The sequence below is a fragment of the Podarcis muralis genome, chromosome 3 (assembly GCF_964188315.1).
Source record: "Podarcis muralis chromosome 3, rPodMur119.hap1.1, whole genome shotgun sequence".
NCBI classification, from domain to species: Eukaryota; Metazoa; Chordata; class Lepidosauria; order Squamata; family Lacertidae; genus Podarcis; species Podarcis muralis.
The window spans coordinates 39,652,127-39,668,376 of record NC_135657.1 but is presented as its reverse complement, the minus strand read 5'-3'; the positions used below and the strand labels follow the sequence as shown (position 1 = coordinate 39,668,376).

General features: G+C 41.8%; 1 protein-coding gene and 1 long non-coding RNA gene across 9 annotated transcripts in view; one reads left to right on the top strand and one right to left on the bottom strand.

Moving 5' to 3' along the window:
• LTBP1 (latent transforming growth factor beta binding protein 1) overlaps positions 1 to 16,250 on the top strand; it is a 185,948-nt gene that overhangs the window by 138,372 nt on the left and 31,326 nt on the right. For all 8 annotated transcript variants that reach the window (XM_028724280.2, XM_028724279.2, XM_077925685.1 and 5 more), the window contains 3 exons: positions 138 to 263; positions 3,424 to 3,549; positions 7,173 to 7,316. In XM_028724280.2, coding sequence (XP_028580113.2) covers positions 138 to 263; positions 3,424 to 3,549; positions 7,173 to 7,316 — 396 coding nt within the window. The remainder of the gene's footprint in view (positions 1 to 137; positions 264 to 3,423; positions 3,550 to 7,172; positions 7,317 to 16,250) is intronic.
• Positions 1,867 to 16,250, bottom strand: part of LOC144327234 (uncharacterized) — a 59,276-nt gene continuing 44,892 nt past the window's right edge. Inside the window, exon 3 of the long non-coding RNA XR_013392178.1 lies at positions 1,867 to 2,002. This is a non-coding gene — a long non-coding RNA (uncharacterized LOC144327234). The remainder of the gene's footprint in view (positions 2,003 to 16,250) is intronic.

Genomic DNA, 16,250 nt, shown 5'->3' with positions numbered 1-16,250 from the left:
CAGGTCAGCCTTGAATTCAGGTTAGAGTTCTCTTGTCCAATAGCACAACTTTCTTTGTTAAGAATTCCTTATAATTATGTATGTAGCCTTCTAATAAAATGATGCATCTTTGGTTGCTGTTTCTCTGCCCCCTGCAGATATCAATGAATGTGCAGCATCCAATCTCTGTTTACCTCATGGGCAATGCCTGAATACATTGGGCTCTTTCCAGTGCGTTTGTGAGCAGGGTTTTACTATTTCTAGAGATGGCCAAACATGTGAAGGTAAGATGGGCTAAATGAAAGAAAAAGGAAATTAGGTCTGATGCAGTAAGGGGTGATGATAATTAGGAACAAACATAGGACATCTGTCCATCATGTACACTGACTGGCAGTGGCTCTCCAAGGTTTCAGATAGGTATCTTTCCTAGAGATGGTGGGATTTTAACTTGAGCTCTGCCACTGAGCTTTCTATTGACTGAATGTGGTTGACAACACTTAAAAGTGTAATCAAATAAATAGTACAGTGGTGCCTCGCAAGTCGAAATTAATTCGTTCCGCGAGTTTTGTCATCTTGTGATTTTTTTCGTCTTGCGAAGCACGGTGTCGGAAAAGTTTTGGAAAAGCTTCAAAAATCACCAAAGTCTTTAAAAACCTCAAAAAAGGCTACCACACCGCGTGCTATGAGTTGCTCCTCGAAGTCAAGTCGCAACTGTATTAACGGTGTTAAGAAAAAGGAAACAAACTTGCAAGACGTTTCCATCTTGCGAAGCAAGCCCATAGGGAAAATCGTCTTGCGAAGCAGCTCAAAAAACAAAAAACCCTTTCGTCTTGCGAGTTTTCCGTCTTGCGAGGCATTCGTCTTGTGAGGTACCACTGTACTTTTGCTCCCATTTTGATTAACTGCAGTTTATTATTACATCCAAACTCTAAACTGTGGTTAATCTTAACTATGGCTAGTTGAAAGGAGAAGGTTCATAAACTATGATCTGAAGTTGGATTGCTTCAGAGAAACCATAGTGAAGATTAGTCACAATCTGCTAGGTTCAGACTAAACAAAAAAAGAAGGGGGGGGGTTACTTGAGCCCCAGACTCATTCCTGTCACAATAAACCACAGTTTGTCATGGTGTCCAGACCAGAACTAAGCCTCAGTAATATTGACTGTTTCATTATTTGTCATGGGTTTTTAATATACAATTCAGACCTTTAAATTTCTGCTATTTTATCTGGTGGCAATAGGTTCTTCCATACTGACTTTCCATGTGAGAAGTTGGGCAGCTTTTGGTATTGACTGAAGTAATGTCCCTACATTTTATGCATTTGTCCAGTGCCGTATAACTCGATACAAGTAAATCTGCATTATGCTTATATGGGTTATGGCTTTAAAAAAAGAACTATCTGGAATGTAGCTGTGAGTGAGAGGGCAGAAGGGGAGTAAAAAATAGTTCATGATCTTTTTTGGCTTAAGCCCCACTTATATAAGCAGGATATCTGACCATTCCTAAATGACCCACACTATTTTTTGTGTGTAAAATATTCTTGTTTAAGAATCAAACAATAGTAAGCAAAGTATCCAATGTGCATATAATCACATTTATACATGTGTGACACAAAGGTAAAAAATGATTTAGCTTTAAATAATAAAACAGAAATTTTCGGATCTTTACACCTGCAATTCATTTTAAATACAAAAAGGTATATACACTTCAATTTAAAAAAATAAATAAATGAGAGCTGGACTTAAGTAAAGTAACCCATCCCAGTTATCAAACCCAGAAATATTTTTCACTTTCTCCACAAGGGTCCTTACAGAATTCCTTTATCTACAGTGTAGACAGAAGTGACTCTTTCAGAATCCCAGTCAGGACAATAATTTGGATTGATGAACATCTGCACAATGTAATTCTTTGAGTTTTCTCAGAAGGAGAAGAATGAGGTCATTCTAGTGCAATTCTGTCTTCCTTTCACTGTCCGTAGCCATGTCAGCGCCACCTCCTTGTCAACAGTATTAAAGTTAAGAGATCTATGGGAAAGAATAAACAAAGACAGACTTTAAGAACAAGGCAAAAAGTATGGTTCCTATTCTAACAATAGAGGCATAGATTCATTATGACCTTTTAATTTCCTGTATTAGACAATGCATGGAAATTCCTGTGCCTTCATCTAGAACATACGATAGTGTGAAGGATTCATTTTTATGTGCATAAGTCTAATCTTGCCTTAAGCACTTCATAGAAGAATGTTACAATATTCTTTCTCAAGCTTATGCATTGGTTAAATCTCATTGCTAAAATGGATCTTATGCAGAACAATTTAATATTTCATTTGCCCCTACATTCCATTGAAACTGAGGAACGTGTTATTTTGTTGTGAGTACATTTTTCTGTGGTGTTCTGTTATTTTTGTTTCCTGTTTTTTGTTTCCCATAGATGTAAGAATACGTAATTGTGACCTTTTTTTTGCTCAGTAGCTTTAGACAGACAATATAAATTATTAACTGAGGAACTTCTCATTTTTCCAATAGTATTTGTCATGACATCTTGACCTATTAAACAAATGTGGATAAAATATTGCAGCAAAAATACACACTGACTTCCAAAGAAATGTGTTTGAGTGTGGAAATAATTAACTGGCTCTCTGAATCATACTTTATTCAACTATTCATCTCACTTTTTAAACTTTCAGTGTGAAATATATTCTAACAGTATTATGGTGTTCATACGCATATCATCAGAGGATATGGAACATGCTTTTGTAAGAGCTGTACCTCAGTGCATACAGAAACCTTTTCAACCTTTTTCAAATAAGAGAATGCCAGTAATGGCCCTGTTATCATCTGAGAAGATCTTGCAGATCCATCTGATTCCATGAGATGGATAAAAATCTGCATTGTAAGATGTTCCTCATGATATTTATTAATTAAATGTGATGGTCTTGTGTTGCTTAAGTACAGCAGAGTCACAACTTATGTGGGGTTTGTGTTCAGGGGATAGTGCACAAAGCCAAAATTGCATATAGTCAAAACACATTGGGTGTAAAGGTGGGTGGAATTACCAAAGCTTTTTTTACCCCTGGACACCAGTCCCCTTTCCACCCCTTTTCATTTTTTTGCCAAGCACGTAAAGCTGAATGCGCACAAGTGAAAAATGTGTGTAAGTTGCGGGTCTAACTATACCCACAATGGTGTAAATGTATGGCATGCTTTTGTCCATGTACATTATTCTTTTGTTTTTTGTGAAAACTGTTTATTTGCTTTTTATTAGCATCATGTAGTCAGTCTCTCTTAATCTCTGAACATGTAAGAAAAACAGCACCTAAATGTTTTTCCCCAGCTATATGTCGTTCAAAATCTGTAATTAGTCTGTTTGTTTAGCTCCACATGCCAGCGTTTGAAAGTTGGCCTTAGAAATTTTCCCACCTGATATTAATGTATCTTATTTTCAGATGTGGATGAATGCGCCAACAGCACTGTGTGTGGAAGTCATGGGTTCTGCGACAATTCACCCGGGTCCTTCCGCTGCCTTTGTTATCAGGGTTATCAGTATCTACAGGATGGACAAGAGTGTGTGGGTGAGTTGTGAGATTTCCTTGAACAATGAGTTTTTAGGGGAAGCCTAGTGAATGCTTTCCCTATTATTTATATTACATGCCTACCCATTCAAATTGGAATAGGAAATGCTGCTAAATCTGAACTGGAACCAAAGGCAAGCCAATTATTTCACCTTCTTAGAACCTTCTGTTTCTGAAAACATCAAGCTGTTCACAAATCTCAATGTAACATCTGTTTAGACTCTTAGTTAAATGGCCAGAATTTTGCAAAGCCTACAGGAAATATAGACTGCCATGTGGTACAGCCACCTCCTTTGGCAAAGTAGTTGAACAGATTTCAGAGTTCACTGTAGTCCCCACAAAATATATTTCTCATCATAAAAAAAAACCCCTTGGTATTGTGATGAACTTGTCAATGCTGGTTAATTTTGCTAATAAGTGATACATTTCCTGGTATGTTATTAAGTGGTGACTAGATTTTTATTTTATTTAAGTGTTTATATATCCCGGCCTGTCATAATGATAAGCCCTCTGAAAATGTTTGGATTTCACCTTCTTCCCTTTTTGCCAAAGGCCCTTGAAGGTGCTGAAAAAGTATAAGTTGAATAGTTCAGTCTGGTGCGTGTCTGAATCCAAAACACAGCATGCAACTCATATTTCAAGAACATCCTGTTGTGCTTCTTGTCTTGATAGTTAACATCACTGCTTGTGGCAGGATTTGAAAAGGCCCTCATTGTGCGCCCAACCCACTAGAAGCAATATTTTTGCCTCCTGAATATGGCCCTAGTATATGATTTCCACAAAGAAACACACATAAAATATTCCATAGCTCATCTGTTCACAGGTTATCTCATAAACAATGTCATGCATTGCAACTATCTGAAAATCCAGACTGTGCTCTATTCTAACTTGAATATAGACCCTGTAGGAATAATGTTATATCATCCCATGGGCACAAACCTTTATTGCAGGAAATTAGATACATGTGGAGAAGCACATGCATAAATAGATACACACAGTTACCTAAGAATTTTCAGGTAAGCCAGCAGGAAATTTCTCAGGGTTTAAAAGAAAATCTGCTTCCTCAGTATAATCTTTAAGCCAAATATAGCTACAATATCCTACCCAGTTCATTATTAGATTTGTTTAGCACATGACCTTACTGAGCACAGAAGCATAAGGAACTGCAGGAAGGTCTGGAATAAGTGAGGGTGAAGTGAAAAATTCCAGACCATATATGTGCGCCACACAAGCAAGCATTCTTGTATGATGCACCAAGTTTATGATTTTATTTGCAACAGTCACAAGAAAACAGTGGAAGATGATACCGTGGCCCAACAATGAAAGAGAAATGTGCAGCTTGGGTAGCAGAATACATTAGTGTAATGCTTTTCTAGCAGAAAGGTATTGGAACAGAGATTCACTGTATGTCCTGCTGAAATGATCCCTTACCAAGATAGTGTTTTGGGTATTCTCATAAAATTTGCTGACTGAACAGAGGTGCATTCCTGAAGCTCAACCTTTTGAGTCAATGGTAGGAATGCTAACCACACTTTGAAGTGAGTAATTCTAGTGAGCTGTATAATCTGTCACAGCTTTTCTTGATTTTTCCTTTTATATATCAGCAGAATGAATTACCTTCTGTGTATATATTTCACACAGTAAACAAGCTCAAATTCAAAGATGAAGTAAAAAAAATAATATAATATGAGGAGGTACTGGATTTGATGGGAGTCTCATAAAAAAAACCACCCATCTTAGACCCAAAAGCCAGGGATAACAAAAATGTATTTGACTGGCACTGAATAGCTGAGAACGTCAATGCCAGGCAAGCCTCCTTGAGGAAATCATTCCACAATCTGGGGGCTACCACTGTAAAGGCCCATTTTCTCATTGCCACCGTCAACACCTCTCTCGGAGGGGACACACAGAGAAGTGCCTCAGATAACAATTGTAGAGTCTGGGTAAGTTCATATGGGAGGAAGCAGTCCTTGATATATTGAGTTCTTGAGTGGAATAAGACCTTTATAGGTCAAAACTAGCACTTTGAATTTGTCCTAGGAACCAGTTGCAACTCGTGCAGTTGGGCCAGAAGCACTGTTATACACTCAGGGCTGGTTTCAACTAACTCAGTGTGCTAGTAGAAGCCAACACAGAGACTCTCATGAGCATAATGGGTTTTTTCCATGACACCCCCAAATCTGCTCTGAAGTGTTGTGAGAACCCCAGCAACAGCACATGAGGGGAAATCGTCCTATCTGGCAAGCAGAAATACTTGTGCTGGCAGAATTATTGTATTAGCATGAAGTTGAATTCCATTCTATGTCTGCCTGGTCCCAGTCAGCAATCTGGCTGCTGAGTTCTGACTAGTTGCACTTTCTGAACCACCTTCAAATGCAGCCACAAATATAATGCATTACAGTTATCTAACCTAGAGGTTACCAGAGCATAGACAACTGAAGCTACGATATTTCCAGCATGTGGCGAATGCTTCTATTGTTGCACATTACTCCTACAGCTGTCGGGCTTTATTTTCCTTATAGGCTCTTGCTATATACATAGCCATCTATTTCAGTCAAATATAGAGCCATCTTTTCGGATATCTTCATTCTTTTTCTCCTGCAGTACGTAAAAAGGGATTAGCTCTTGGTTAATTTAAAATATTCAAAAAGTAGAAATAGAATGGGCTGCCCGGTTATGATGAGGAGCAAGCCTATGGGCATTATATGAAGATTGTGTGAAGTGCTTTTAAGCAAGTTGCACAGGGATTCGGAACATGGCCTTCCTAACAAGAATTGCATTGGAGACATGTTGATGTGAACGTAAAGCTTATGCTACACTGGAAACTTAAATTAGTTTAGCAATCACTGGTTATCTTAAGAAAATGTGGGGATTCCCTGTAACTTCACTTCTCGTAGTGGGGGAACCAACAGAAGGCCCTCAGAGCTGGACCTCAGTGTCCGGGCTGTAAGATGGGGTGAAGACAGTGGTCTCCATAGCACTTAATGTTTACTTTTTATCTGTAAATAGCAGCTGCAGGGCAGTCCAATAAAGACTGAGAATGGGGGAAGCACAATGGAGTCCTGACAAAAATTGCTGTCCCTGCATCCAAGCTACTATTTGTATCAGGAGACAAGCTGCTGTTTATTGCCATTTTTGTCAGGAATTTCTTCCTTCTCCCCACAGTTTATAGTTGCAGTAAAATTAAAATTAAAAACCCTGAAGGCCAAACTACGTGCCTAGTGTAATTTGTAGTTTTGTTTCCACCTGGTGCTAAATTCTATGCCTTTGGGGGAAAGCCATTTTTATTTGTCCAGGCTATAATGTTCATTGCCCCCCCCTCCAATGAATTGTGTTGATTTTAGTGTTTTTATTGCTCTAGTCTGTTATACTTTTCCTGCTACATCATTAGATATATATATATGGATTGCTTGGTTGCATGTTTGATACTGTGTTCTTTTGTGAGGAGCCACCCTGGGAGGCTTGGCCAAACAGAAAGGTGGAATGCAAATGTTTTAAATACATAAATAGTCTCATTTTCCAGATGACAAAACAAGCACACAAACTACTAGAATAGTAGCACACTCACTCACTCACTCACACCTTTTTAATGAAAGATAATGTTTGAATGTTTAATTTTACAGATGTGAATGAATGTGAAATGCTGAGTGGAGTATGCGGAGAAGCCCTCTGTGAAAATGTGGAAGGCTCCTTCCTATGTCTGTGTTCCGATGAAAACCAGGAGTATGACCCAATGACCGGACAGTGTCGCTTCCGTTCCTCGCCAGGTAATGTCCCATTGGCACTGAATTGGACCATATAAATGCACTGTCTGACAAACATGGGAAGGAGTTGAATCTGTAAGTGGTGGGTGAAATCATCGTATGATTATGTCATGTTATCCAATGTGTGTTTAGGTTTTGGGTTTTTTTAATTTAAATAAGTGGTCTAAATCCAAGACAGAGGTGAACCACATTGCAATCAATAGGCATGGCTAACTCTGTACAGTGGTACCTCGGGTTACATATGCTTCAGGTTATATACGCTTCAGGTTACAGACTCTGCTAACCCAGAAATTAGGAAGATCTGAAGCGTCCTAAACTTGTTTAAGAGAATTTCTAAGGGAAAAGACTTTCGTTACATTGGAGCAACTTCTAAGAGCAACCTTGCTGCACCCTGCAACAAGGTTCGCGTTAGCACACCCTCCCAGATCAGAACATACCAGGGTTATTTTTAACTAAAACAATGACAACAACACAAAAGTATATAAATGGAGCTGATTTCTGGGTGAAACAAAAGTCAGATACAAATATACAAATTCTATGTAATTTCTGCAATTTAATCAGTTGCATCCTTAACTCTCTGTGAGATGGAGGAATCATTGAATGGTGTCATTTCCTCCTGCAATCTGAAGTGGTACACTCTAGAAACATTTTATCACTTGATCTGCAGTTTGTGTAGACTGGGACCTAGGAATTGGGCATGAAGTTTTAATGTCATGTATCATCATGGCTTTCCTATCTTTTCATCCCTCAACACAGCCACCTCCCCTTTCACTCAGCCTCTACAGCTTCCATTTGCAGGTCCAGGTGCAGTGAAGCTGTGGGTCGTGTGGCCAAGGGATGATAAAGTTGCAATAAACACAGAACAATCACATGGGATTTAAACAAATCCCAACTTTATTGATTACAGATGTTAGCAAGTTTTTGTGCAGACATTGGGTTTGTATCCTGAATCAACCAACGTGCCTGCTGGTTGAGTATTTGGCAGGGTTATGGTTAAGGATTGCCCTATGTCAAACTGGGGCAACCCCCTGAGATTTCCAGGGGAGGGATTAAGAGGAAACCCTGATTCCTTGGGCTGGGAAGGGCCCTACCCCCCCCAATCCACCTAGACTAATAATGCAACCCAATGTCTTGTCCGATGTCAAGTTGTGGCACTTGCTATGAGGTAGGCAGTGTTAGGATATTTCCGTTCCACCTTAAGAGAGAGCAGGCTTGTGAGTCACAGAGTCTGCGTATTTCCTGTTGAGGATGTTTATGTTTGCTGTTTCCTTTCGATTTCAGTCGGTCAGAGACACTGACACAGAACGGTCATGTTTTCCTTTGTTCTGTTCAACGCTAAATAAAGTCTGTAAATTATGCTCTCTTCTGCGGTGCAAGCTTTCTGGCTGTGGTTTCTGCTGATAAAGAACAGTGTGCACAAGCCTGGAATGTGGCAATCTATTTCTGAGGCTTTGTGTCGCTAACTGCTGGATCTGCCTGGCTACGGGAGATCGATGGACGTTCGGCACCCGGCTTGGGGCCATGATGGACAATATCTCCCTGGCAGTTTCCCAACAACAAGGTTTCGGGCCCAGAATCACAGCACCTACAGGAGAGTAAAGCTGCAACAGACTGCGTTTGAGAGGTATGTGAAAAGCGAAAGCAGCGAGAGCGGAGGCTTTTCTGTTTACCTCAACAAGGAGCCTTTGAACTCCGGCAAGGCTTAATTGGCCTGGGAGCCAAGCCAGGGAGTTCGTGATTAATGGGCTGCCGAGATAATAAGTCTTTGAAGGCATAAAGACTTGGGCTCACGTAAAGACCTGAGATGGATCTTTTACAATCCTCAGAAGTAGCTCCGTGTCCACCGAAGTTACATGGGCAGAATTATGAAACCTGGGCAAAATGGTGTGAGAGTTTGCTGCGTCAGTTTAGGGTGTGGCATACCGTGAGTGAGGCCCCCCCAGTTCCTCTGACAGAGAGATGGAAAGCCGATGATTCGAAGGCGATTGACATAATAGTCTTATCCGTATCTCTTGAGGAAATTAAGACGCTGGCTGGCAACACCACTGCACGTGGAATGTGGTATGCGTTGCTGAAAGCACACAAGTCAGTCGTCCCAGCCCAGAGTTTGACTGCATCGGAGGTCCTGGCTGTTTCCCAGAATGCGAGTGAATGCAGGGATGCTGAGGGCACCGGTTGCAAGCTGCAGGGGGAGCAGACTGTGATGTCATCCCAGGCAGCATTCCAGCCTCCAGAGGGAGCCAAGGAGACGGCAGCTGAGAGCTCTGTTTCTCATGGGAACCAAGGTCATCGCCTTTGCAGAGGCCGGAAAGGCAAAGGTAAACAAAGACAGATGCCTACAGATGGCCCGAAGCAGAAGGGGGGTGAAGAGCCCACGCCAGTGGAAAACAAGGCTTTGTTAGCTGGCACTGCTTCACCAAAGGCTAAAGGCACGTCTGCTGACCAGAAGCAGGGGGGCAAGCTGCAAAAGCCCACGCCAGTGGAAGACAAAGCTATGTCTGCTGGCACAGCTTCACCAAAGGCTAAAGGCACGTCTGCTGGCCAGGAGCAGCAGGGGGGCAAGCTGCAAAAGCCCAAGTCAGTGGAAAACAAGGGTTTGCTTGCTGTAAAGACTGCTCCAACAGCCAAAGGCAGGTTTATTATCGATTCAGGTGCCAGCCGCCATATTTCGAAGGATCGCCACCTCTTTATCTCCTTCAAGCCTCAGGAAGGTGAGATCCACCTGGCTGATGGAAGGACGTTGCAAATTGCAGGAGAAGGGACTGTGAAACTTGCAAGTTTGCATACAACCATCAGTAATGTACTGTATGTTCCTGGAGCTGCAAGCAATTTATTGAGCGTCCCGCAGCTTACTGGACGTGGTTTTCAGATTTCCTTCAAGAGGAGCGTCTGTGTCATCAGTAAAGGCAAAGAGGACTATTTGCATGCAAAGTTTATGGATGGTTTGTTCCATATAACTTATGATGACACTGCTGTTGTATCTAATGCTAATTCTTGTTGTGTTGCACAAACTAACAAAGTTCTTCATGCAGGTTGCATTCATGAAGCGCATCGAAGGTTTGGTCACCTCTCTTGGAAGGCACTGGCCAAGATGCCAGAGGTGGTTGAGGGTTTGAACATCAAACCCTGTAAATATCACATGAAATGTGTATCTTGTGCAGAGAACAAGGTGAAGGTTGCTCCAAAAGGCAAAGAGTCTAGCAGGCAGGCTTCCAAGCCCTACCAGCTAGTGCACGCAGACCTGGTTGGGCCACTTACGCCCTCTTTAGGAGGAGCAAGGTTCTTCATGGTTCTAATTGATTCTTTTTCTAGGTACATTCATGTGTTTTTGCTCGAACAGAAATCGCAAGCGTTTCCGAAGTTTAAGGCATTCTGTGCTTGGTTGGAGAATGCTCACGGTAAACGTATTTCCTGTCTTTTTACCGATCGGGGCGGGGAATTCACTTCTCAGCAGTTTGAAGCTTTCCTGACTGAGAAGGGAATCCAGCATGACATGTCAACCCCCAGATCGCCATGGATGAATGGGCTTGCGGAGAGAGCAAATCAAACATTGCTGCAAGGAATGAAAACCTTGTTGCATGATGCCAATCTCCCTGATAAGTTTTGGGGGGAGGCTTTAGGGAATCTGGTTTACTCCGTTAATCGCAGATTGTCATCACCCATTGGTTGTACCCCCTATGAGAAGATGTTTGGCAAGAAACCCAACACCAAACACATGAGAATTTTTGGTTCTGACATGTGGGTACGCACCCCACAAACCAACAAGCTTGGGAAGCGTGGGGCACATGGTTTGTTCATGGGGTACGAAAAAGGTGCATACAGGGTATGGATGACTGACTCTAAAACCATAAAGTTCACAAGGAGTGTTGAGTACAATCCTAAGTGGGGGGAAAATGTGGGAATTTTCCAGAGTTACCCAGAGGAGGATGAAGGTGATGTCAAGCGAGCAGCTAAAGCTGAGGAAGCTGCTGAGGATGATGATGATGAGGATGATGATGATGATCAGAGTTCGGATTCCAGTTCAGTGGGCGGCGCTGCTGCTGATGTCAGTGAGAGTGATGACACAGCAGACTACAAGAGTGCAAAGGCCTCAGTCAGACCATCTGATGCGTCTGACAATGAACTGGAGGAACCACTGTTCACCATTGGTCATTTTTCTCCTAAGAAAGAGGAGATGAGTCCAGAAGACTTGCGTCTAGTACGTAGGTCTGAAAGGGCGACCAAAGGCAGACCTCCAAAGAGGTATGCTGATGAGTTTGCTAAGACTGCAACTGCTGTTCTTAGTAGCTCAGAGAAGGTGTGGGAACCTTCAAGCTTCAAAGAGGTTCAGGAGTTAACCTCTAAAAATGCTGAGCCTTGGCTTAATGCCATGAAGGCTGAAGTTGATTCCTTGAACAGGAACCAAACTTGGGAGCTGGTACCGGTAGTCCCAGGTATGAGACTGGTTGGCAGCAAATGGGTCTTCAAGGCCAAGACAGACCAGAATGGCAAGGTTGTCAGACACAAAGCCAGATTGGTTGCCAGAGGTTTTTCACAGGTACCAGGACAGGATTACCACGAGACCTACTCACCCACAGTCAAATATGAGAGCATTCGGCTGATGCTCAAGATTGCTGCGGAGGAGAAACTGCATGTTTCCCACCACGACATTAATACAGCTTTTTTGTACGGGATTTTGAACGAAGAGCTGTTTATGCTTCCACCTGACGGGATGCAGATACAGAAGGGAATGGTCTGTAAACTGCGGAAATCCTTATATGGTCTCAAGCAGAGTGCCAGGTGTTGGAACACAAAACTCACTGAAACGTTGCTTTCTCTAGGTTTTCACCAGGGCAAAGCTGATCCATGTGTGTTTGTCAAGGAGGAGGGGCAAAACAAACTGTATTGTTTATGTTTTGTTGATGATCTTCTGATGTTTTGGAAGAATCAGGCTTTTTATCAAAGCACCCTAGCTCAGCTGAAGGAGCACTTTGACATGAAGGATCTTGGTGAGGTATCCAACTATCTTTCTCTGCAGGTGGAGAAGGACCAAGCAGGTAATTTTCTGGTACACCAAACACAGAAAATTGCTGATGTATTAACCAGGTTGAATTTGGTTGATGCAAACCCAGCAGACACACCGATGGTGACAGGTTACCAGGTAGACAGTACTGCTGAAGCGTTTTCTGACACAACGCTGTACAGATGCATTCTAGGCAAGCTGAATTTCATTGCCAGATGTTCAAGACCTGACATAGCTGTAAGCTGTAATCTGCTTAGCAGACATGCCAACAATCCTACGGTTCAGGATTGGAAAGCTCTGAAGCGCATAGCCCGCTATTTGAAAGGGACTATGCACTACAGGCTGAAGTTCACCAGTCAGAAGACTGGAGGTCTTGAAATCTTTGCAGATGCAAGTTTTGGAAGTGACACCACAGATGGTACAAGCACTTCTGGAGTATGCTACATGTACAACCACTGCCTGTTTGACTGGTTGTGCAAGAAGCAGACAACAGTGAGCCTAAGTTCCTGTGAAGCAGAACTCAATGCTCTGTCATTTTCACTCATGGATTGTGAATGGTTGATGCAACTGTTTAAGGACATCGGGGTTTCTGTGAAATGTCCTATACAAGTGTATCAAGACAATAGATCGTGTTTAGCTTTGCTGAACTCCGAGAGTTGCAAGCAAAGAACCAAGTACTTGCAGATTAAGCTACATCGTGCAAGAGAGTGTATTCAGAAAGGACTGATTCGGGTGTCCTACATGGCAGGAAATGAAATTCCTGCTGATCTGTTGTCTAAGGTTGTTAACAAAGAACAACTTAAGGTTTACACACAGAGGTTGCAATTGGGTGAACCACAGGTACTACAGGTTACACGGAAAGGGGGAGGATGTTAGGATATTTCCGTTCCACCTTAAGAGAGAGCAGGCTTGTGAGTCACAGAGTCTGCGTATTTCCTGTTGAGGATGTTTATGTTTGCTGTTTCCTTTCGATTTCAGTCGGTCAGAGACACTGACACAGAACGGTCATGTTTTCCTTTGTTCTGTTCAACGCTAAATAAAGTCTGTAAATTATGCTCTCTTCTGCGGTGCAAGCTTTCTGGCTGTGGTTTCTGCTGATAAAGAACAGTGTGCACAAGCCTGGAATGTGGCAATCTATTTCTGAGGCTTTGTGTCGCTAACTGCTGGATCTGCCTGGCTACGGGAGATCGATGGACGTTCGGCAGCCGGCTTGGGGCCATGATGGACAATATCTCCCTGGCAGTTTCCCAACAGGCAGAAACCCCAGACAGGCCCAATTTGTCTGAAGGCAAATTGCTCCCAGGCCCAAAATATGGTGACCAAAAACTTCCATAGCAATGTCTTTTGCAGGGTCACTTAGCCTCAGGTAGACCTAAAATATTAAAAGTAGGAAGAGAGGGAATCCAATGACAGCAGAGGATGATGTGTGACTGGCTTTTATAGCCAGGGAGCAGACCAAAGGGAAGAAATTTCCCCTCAGATCCACTTCCTAAGCTGCACCCCCTAGCTCATCTGTGATTGGCTGAGCCCCAGCAGCCAGCGCAGGCAGTGAAGGTCCTCCCCCAGCCATGCCAAAGCCAGGAAACTGTCTTGAACTGCCATGGCCACTTCATCTTTTTCTCCATTTCTTATAACATCTTTGCAGCAGCATCCTTTGTGCAAAGCAAGTTCCTGATGAAAGTGTTAATTTTACATAGGTTACACTTGTTTCATTTAATGTCAATGTGAGAGGAAGGTTGGATGTATACAAATATACATCCTACATGCTACAATTTTCCTGCTAAGTGAGAAGATGTCACTTATTCCAAGTGAGATCTGGTGTCCATTTGAAGCATAATTTTAATTCAGCACATTTAAAATATATTTAAGGCATTTATAGAATGCCACGTGTTCACACTTGTCTTTACTCTACACCAAGGGATTTTCTTCTGTTTCTGCTTTACTTGGCAGGAAATTATCAGATTACTGCGTTCTAAAAGGATCTTGTCACAGTCTGACCATTTGACTCCCATTTTTGAGGGCAGATATGTGACTAATAGGAAATCTAGTGTTAAAAATTAATTAATTAGTAACGTGTTTAATCAGCAGCACGTTCTTTTTCCTGCACCCCAGAATAAGAAAGCATTCAGTAAGACTTAATTTGAAAGTAATTAACTGTTTGTTGAGGTTGTAATTTAAACTTTATTTTATCAGCTGGAAGCAAAAATAACTGAAGTGCTTTTCAAGGTTATTCCTAATGGAATATGTATGGCAAAGGTGGGGGAAGGCTGTGCTTGGGAAACCTGCCTGGTAGTGATTTCTGGTGTATCTGTTTTGATGATGTTACCCTCAGCAGATAAACAACAAGGTCAAACTGCTTCATTAAAATGATAGTTTTTAAGAAAGACCCTAGACTCATTTCAACAAAAGCAGGTGAGAAGAGGATAGTCCTGTTGATTTAGACCCCAAATTACAAACCCAACATATGAGACTTTTCTGAGTCTTGCACTTCCAGTGTGGAGGCCAAGCCAACTGCACAGCCAGTCTGATCAATGTTGGCCTTAGAATAATGAAGTCATAACTTGCCTGCTATACTGGATCTCCCACCTGCCCTTGAGCAGATCAAGAGATTTATCAGTAAAACAGCACAATCCCTCACTGAAAAAGGGAGTCCAAGCTCCTCAGACAGACTGTTTTGTAGAGTCTAGTCACCAGCTTTTCAAGATGTTCGTTGTTTACTGGACGGAATCTGTATCACTCAGCTCCTAGGATCTGTCACTTAGAGCCAACAGAGAACACACACTTCTCAGTTTAAAAAATAGAAAACTTCCGAAAGTTCTCAGAGAAGTCTAAATTCTTCAGCAGCAATGACAGTGAAATTCACACCAAAGCCCTTCGGCTGCAGGATTTGAAGGTCTCAGCATGCCTTAGGAAGGTGTTTCTTTGCACTTCGACCATCCTTTGCCCTCTATTAAGTGTTCTTCTGCTTCTCACTATCAGGCACTGATATTCTAAGGCAGGCTTCCTCAACCTCAGCCCTCCAGATGTTTTTGGCCTACAACTCCCATGATCCCTAGCTAGCAGGACCAGTGGTCAGGGATGATGGGAATTGTAGTCTCAAAACATCTGAAGGGCCGAGGTTGAGGAAGCCTGTTCTAAGGTTTGCAATTTATGAACCTTCTCCCAACTCTAAGAATAGATCCTGCTTTCACATTCTGAAGTAAAGCAACATACATTCCATAGTATCCACCTGTTCAAAAATAGACTTGCAGGTGTATCTTCCAAATGTACTTTCCTGAAGCAATCTACTTTTAAACGTATATATTAAGTGGTTAATAACATAGGAGAAGAATCATATGTAAACCAAGATGAGTCTTTGTACATTTCTGGGTTGTTTTTTTAAAGAAAAGTTTTTGTGTCTCCTTCAATTTCCAAACCTTCACAACGCTTGCCTGCCTAACTCTCAGTCACAGCTGTGTAAACAGCTTTATTTTAAAAAAAGTTCTGGGCACATAATGGGAGGAAGAACTGAAATATCAAGTATAAAATAGGATTAAATAGTCACAAAGAGTTTCGAATTCCAGAGGAGTAACCTTGCTAGTCTATTGCAGCAAAACCAACAGAGTCACACCCACACTGATTAGATTCTGTATTAATTTGTACTCTACACAGTACAGCTATCTCATACAATACGTAATACTTTGAGCTATGTTTGGGGGTCCCCCACTTTGTTATGTTTGCACTTTTTGTTAATAAATAAAAAAGAAGTAATCATCTCTCTGCTCAGAGTACATACTGTATATTCACCCATTTAAATTACTTATTTAATTCATCTGATTAAATATTCAGGTAGGTAGCCGTGTTGGTCTGACGTAGTCGGAAAAAATAAAAAAAATTTCCAGTAGCACCTTAGAGACCAACTAAGTTTGTTCTTGGTATAAGCTTTCGTGTGCATG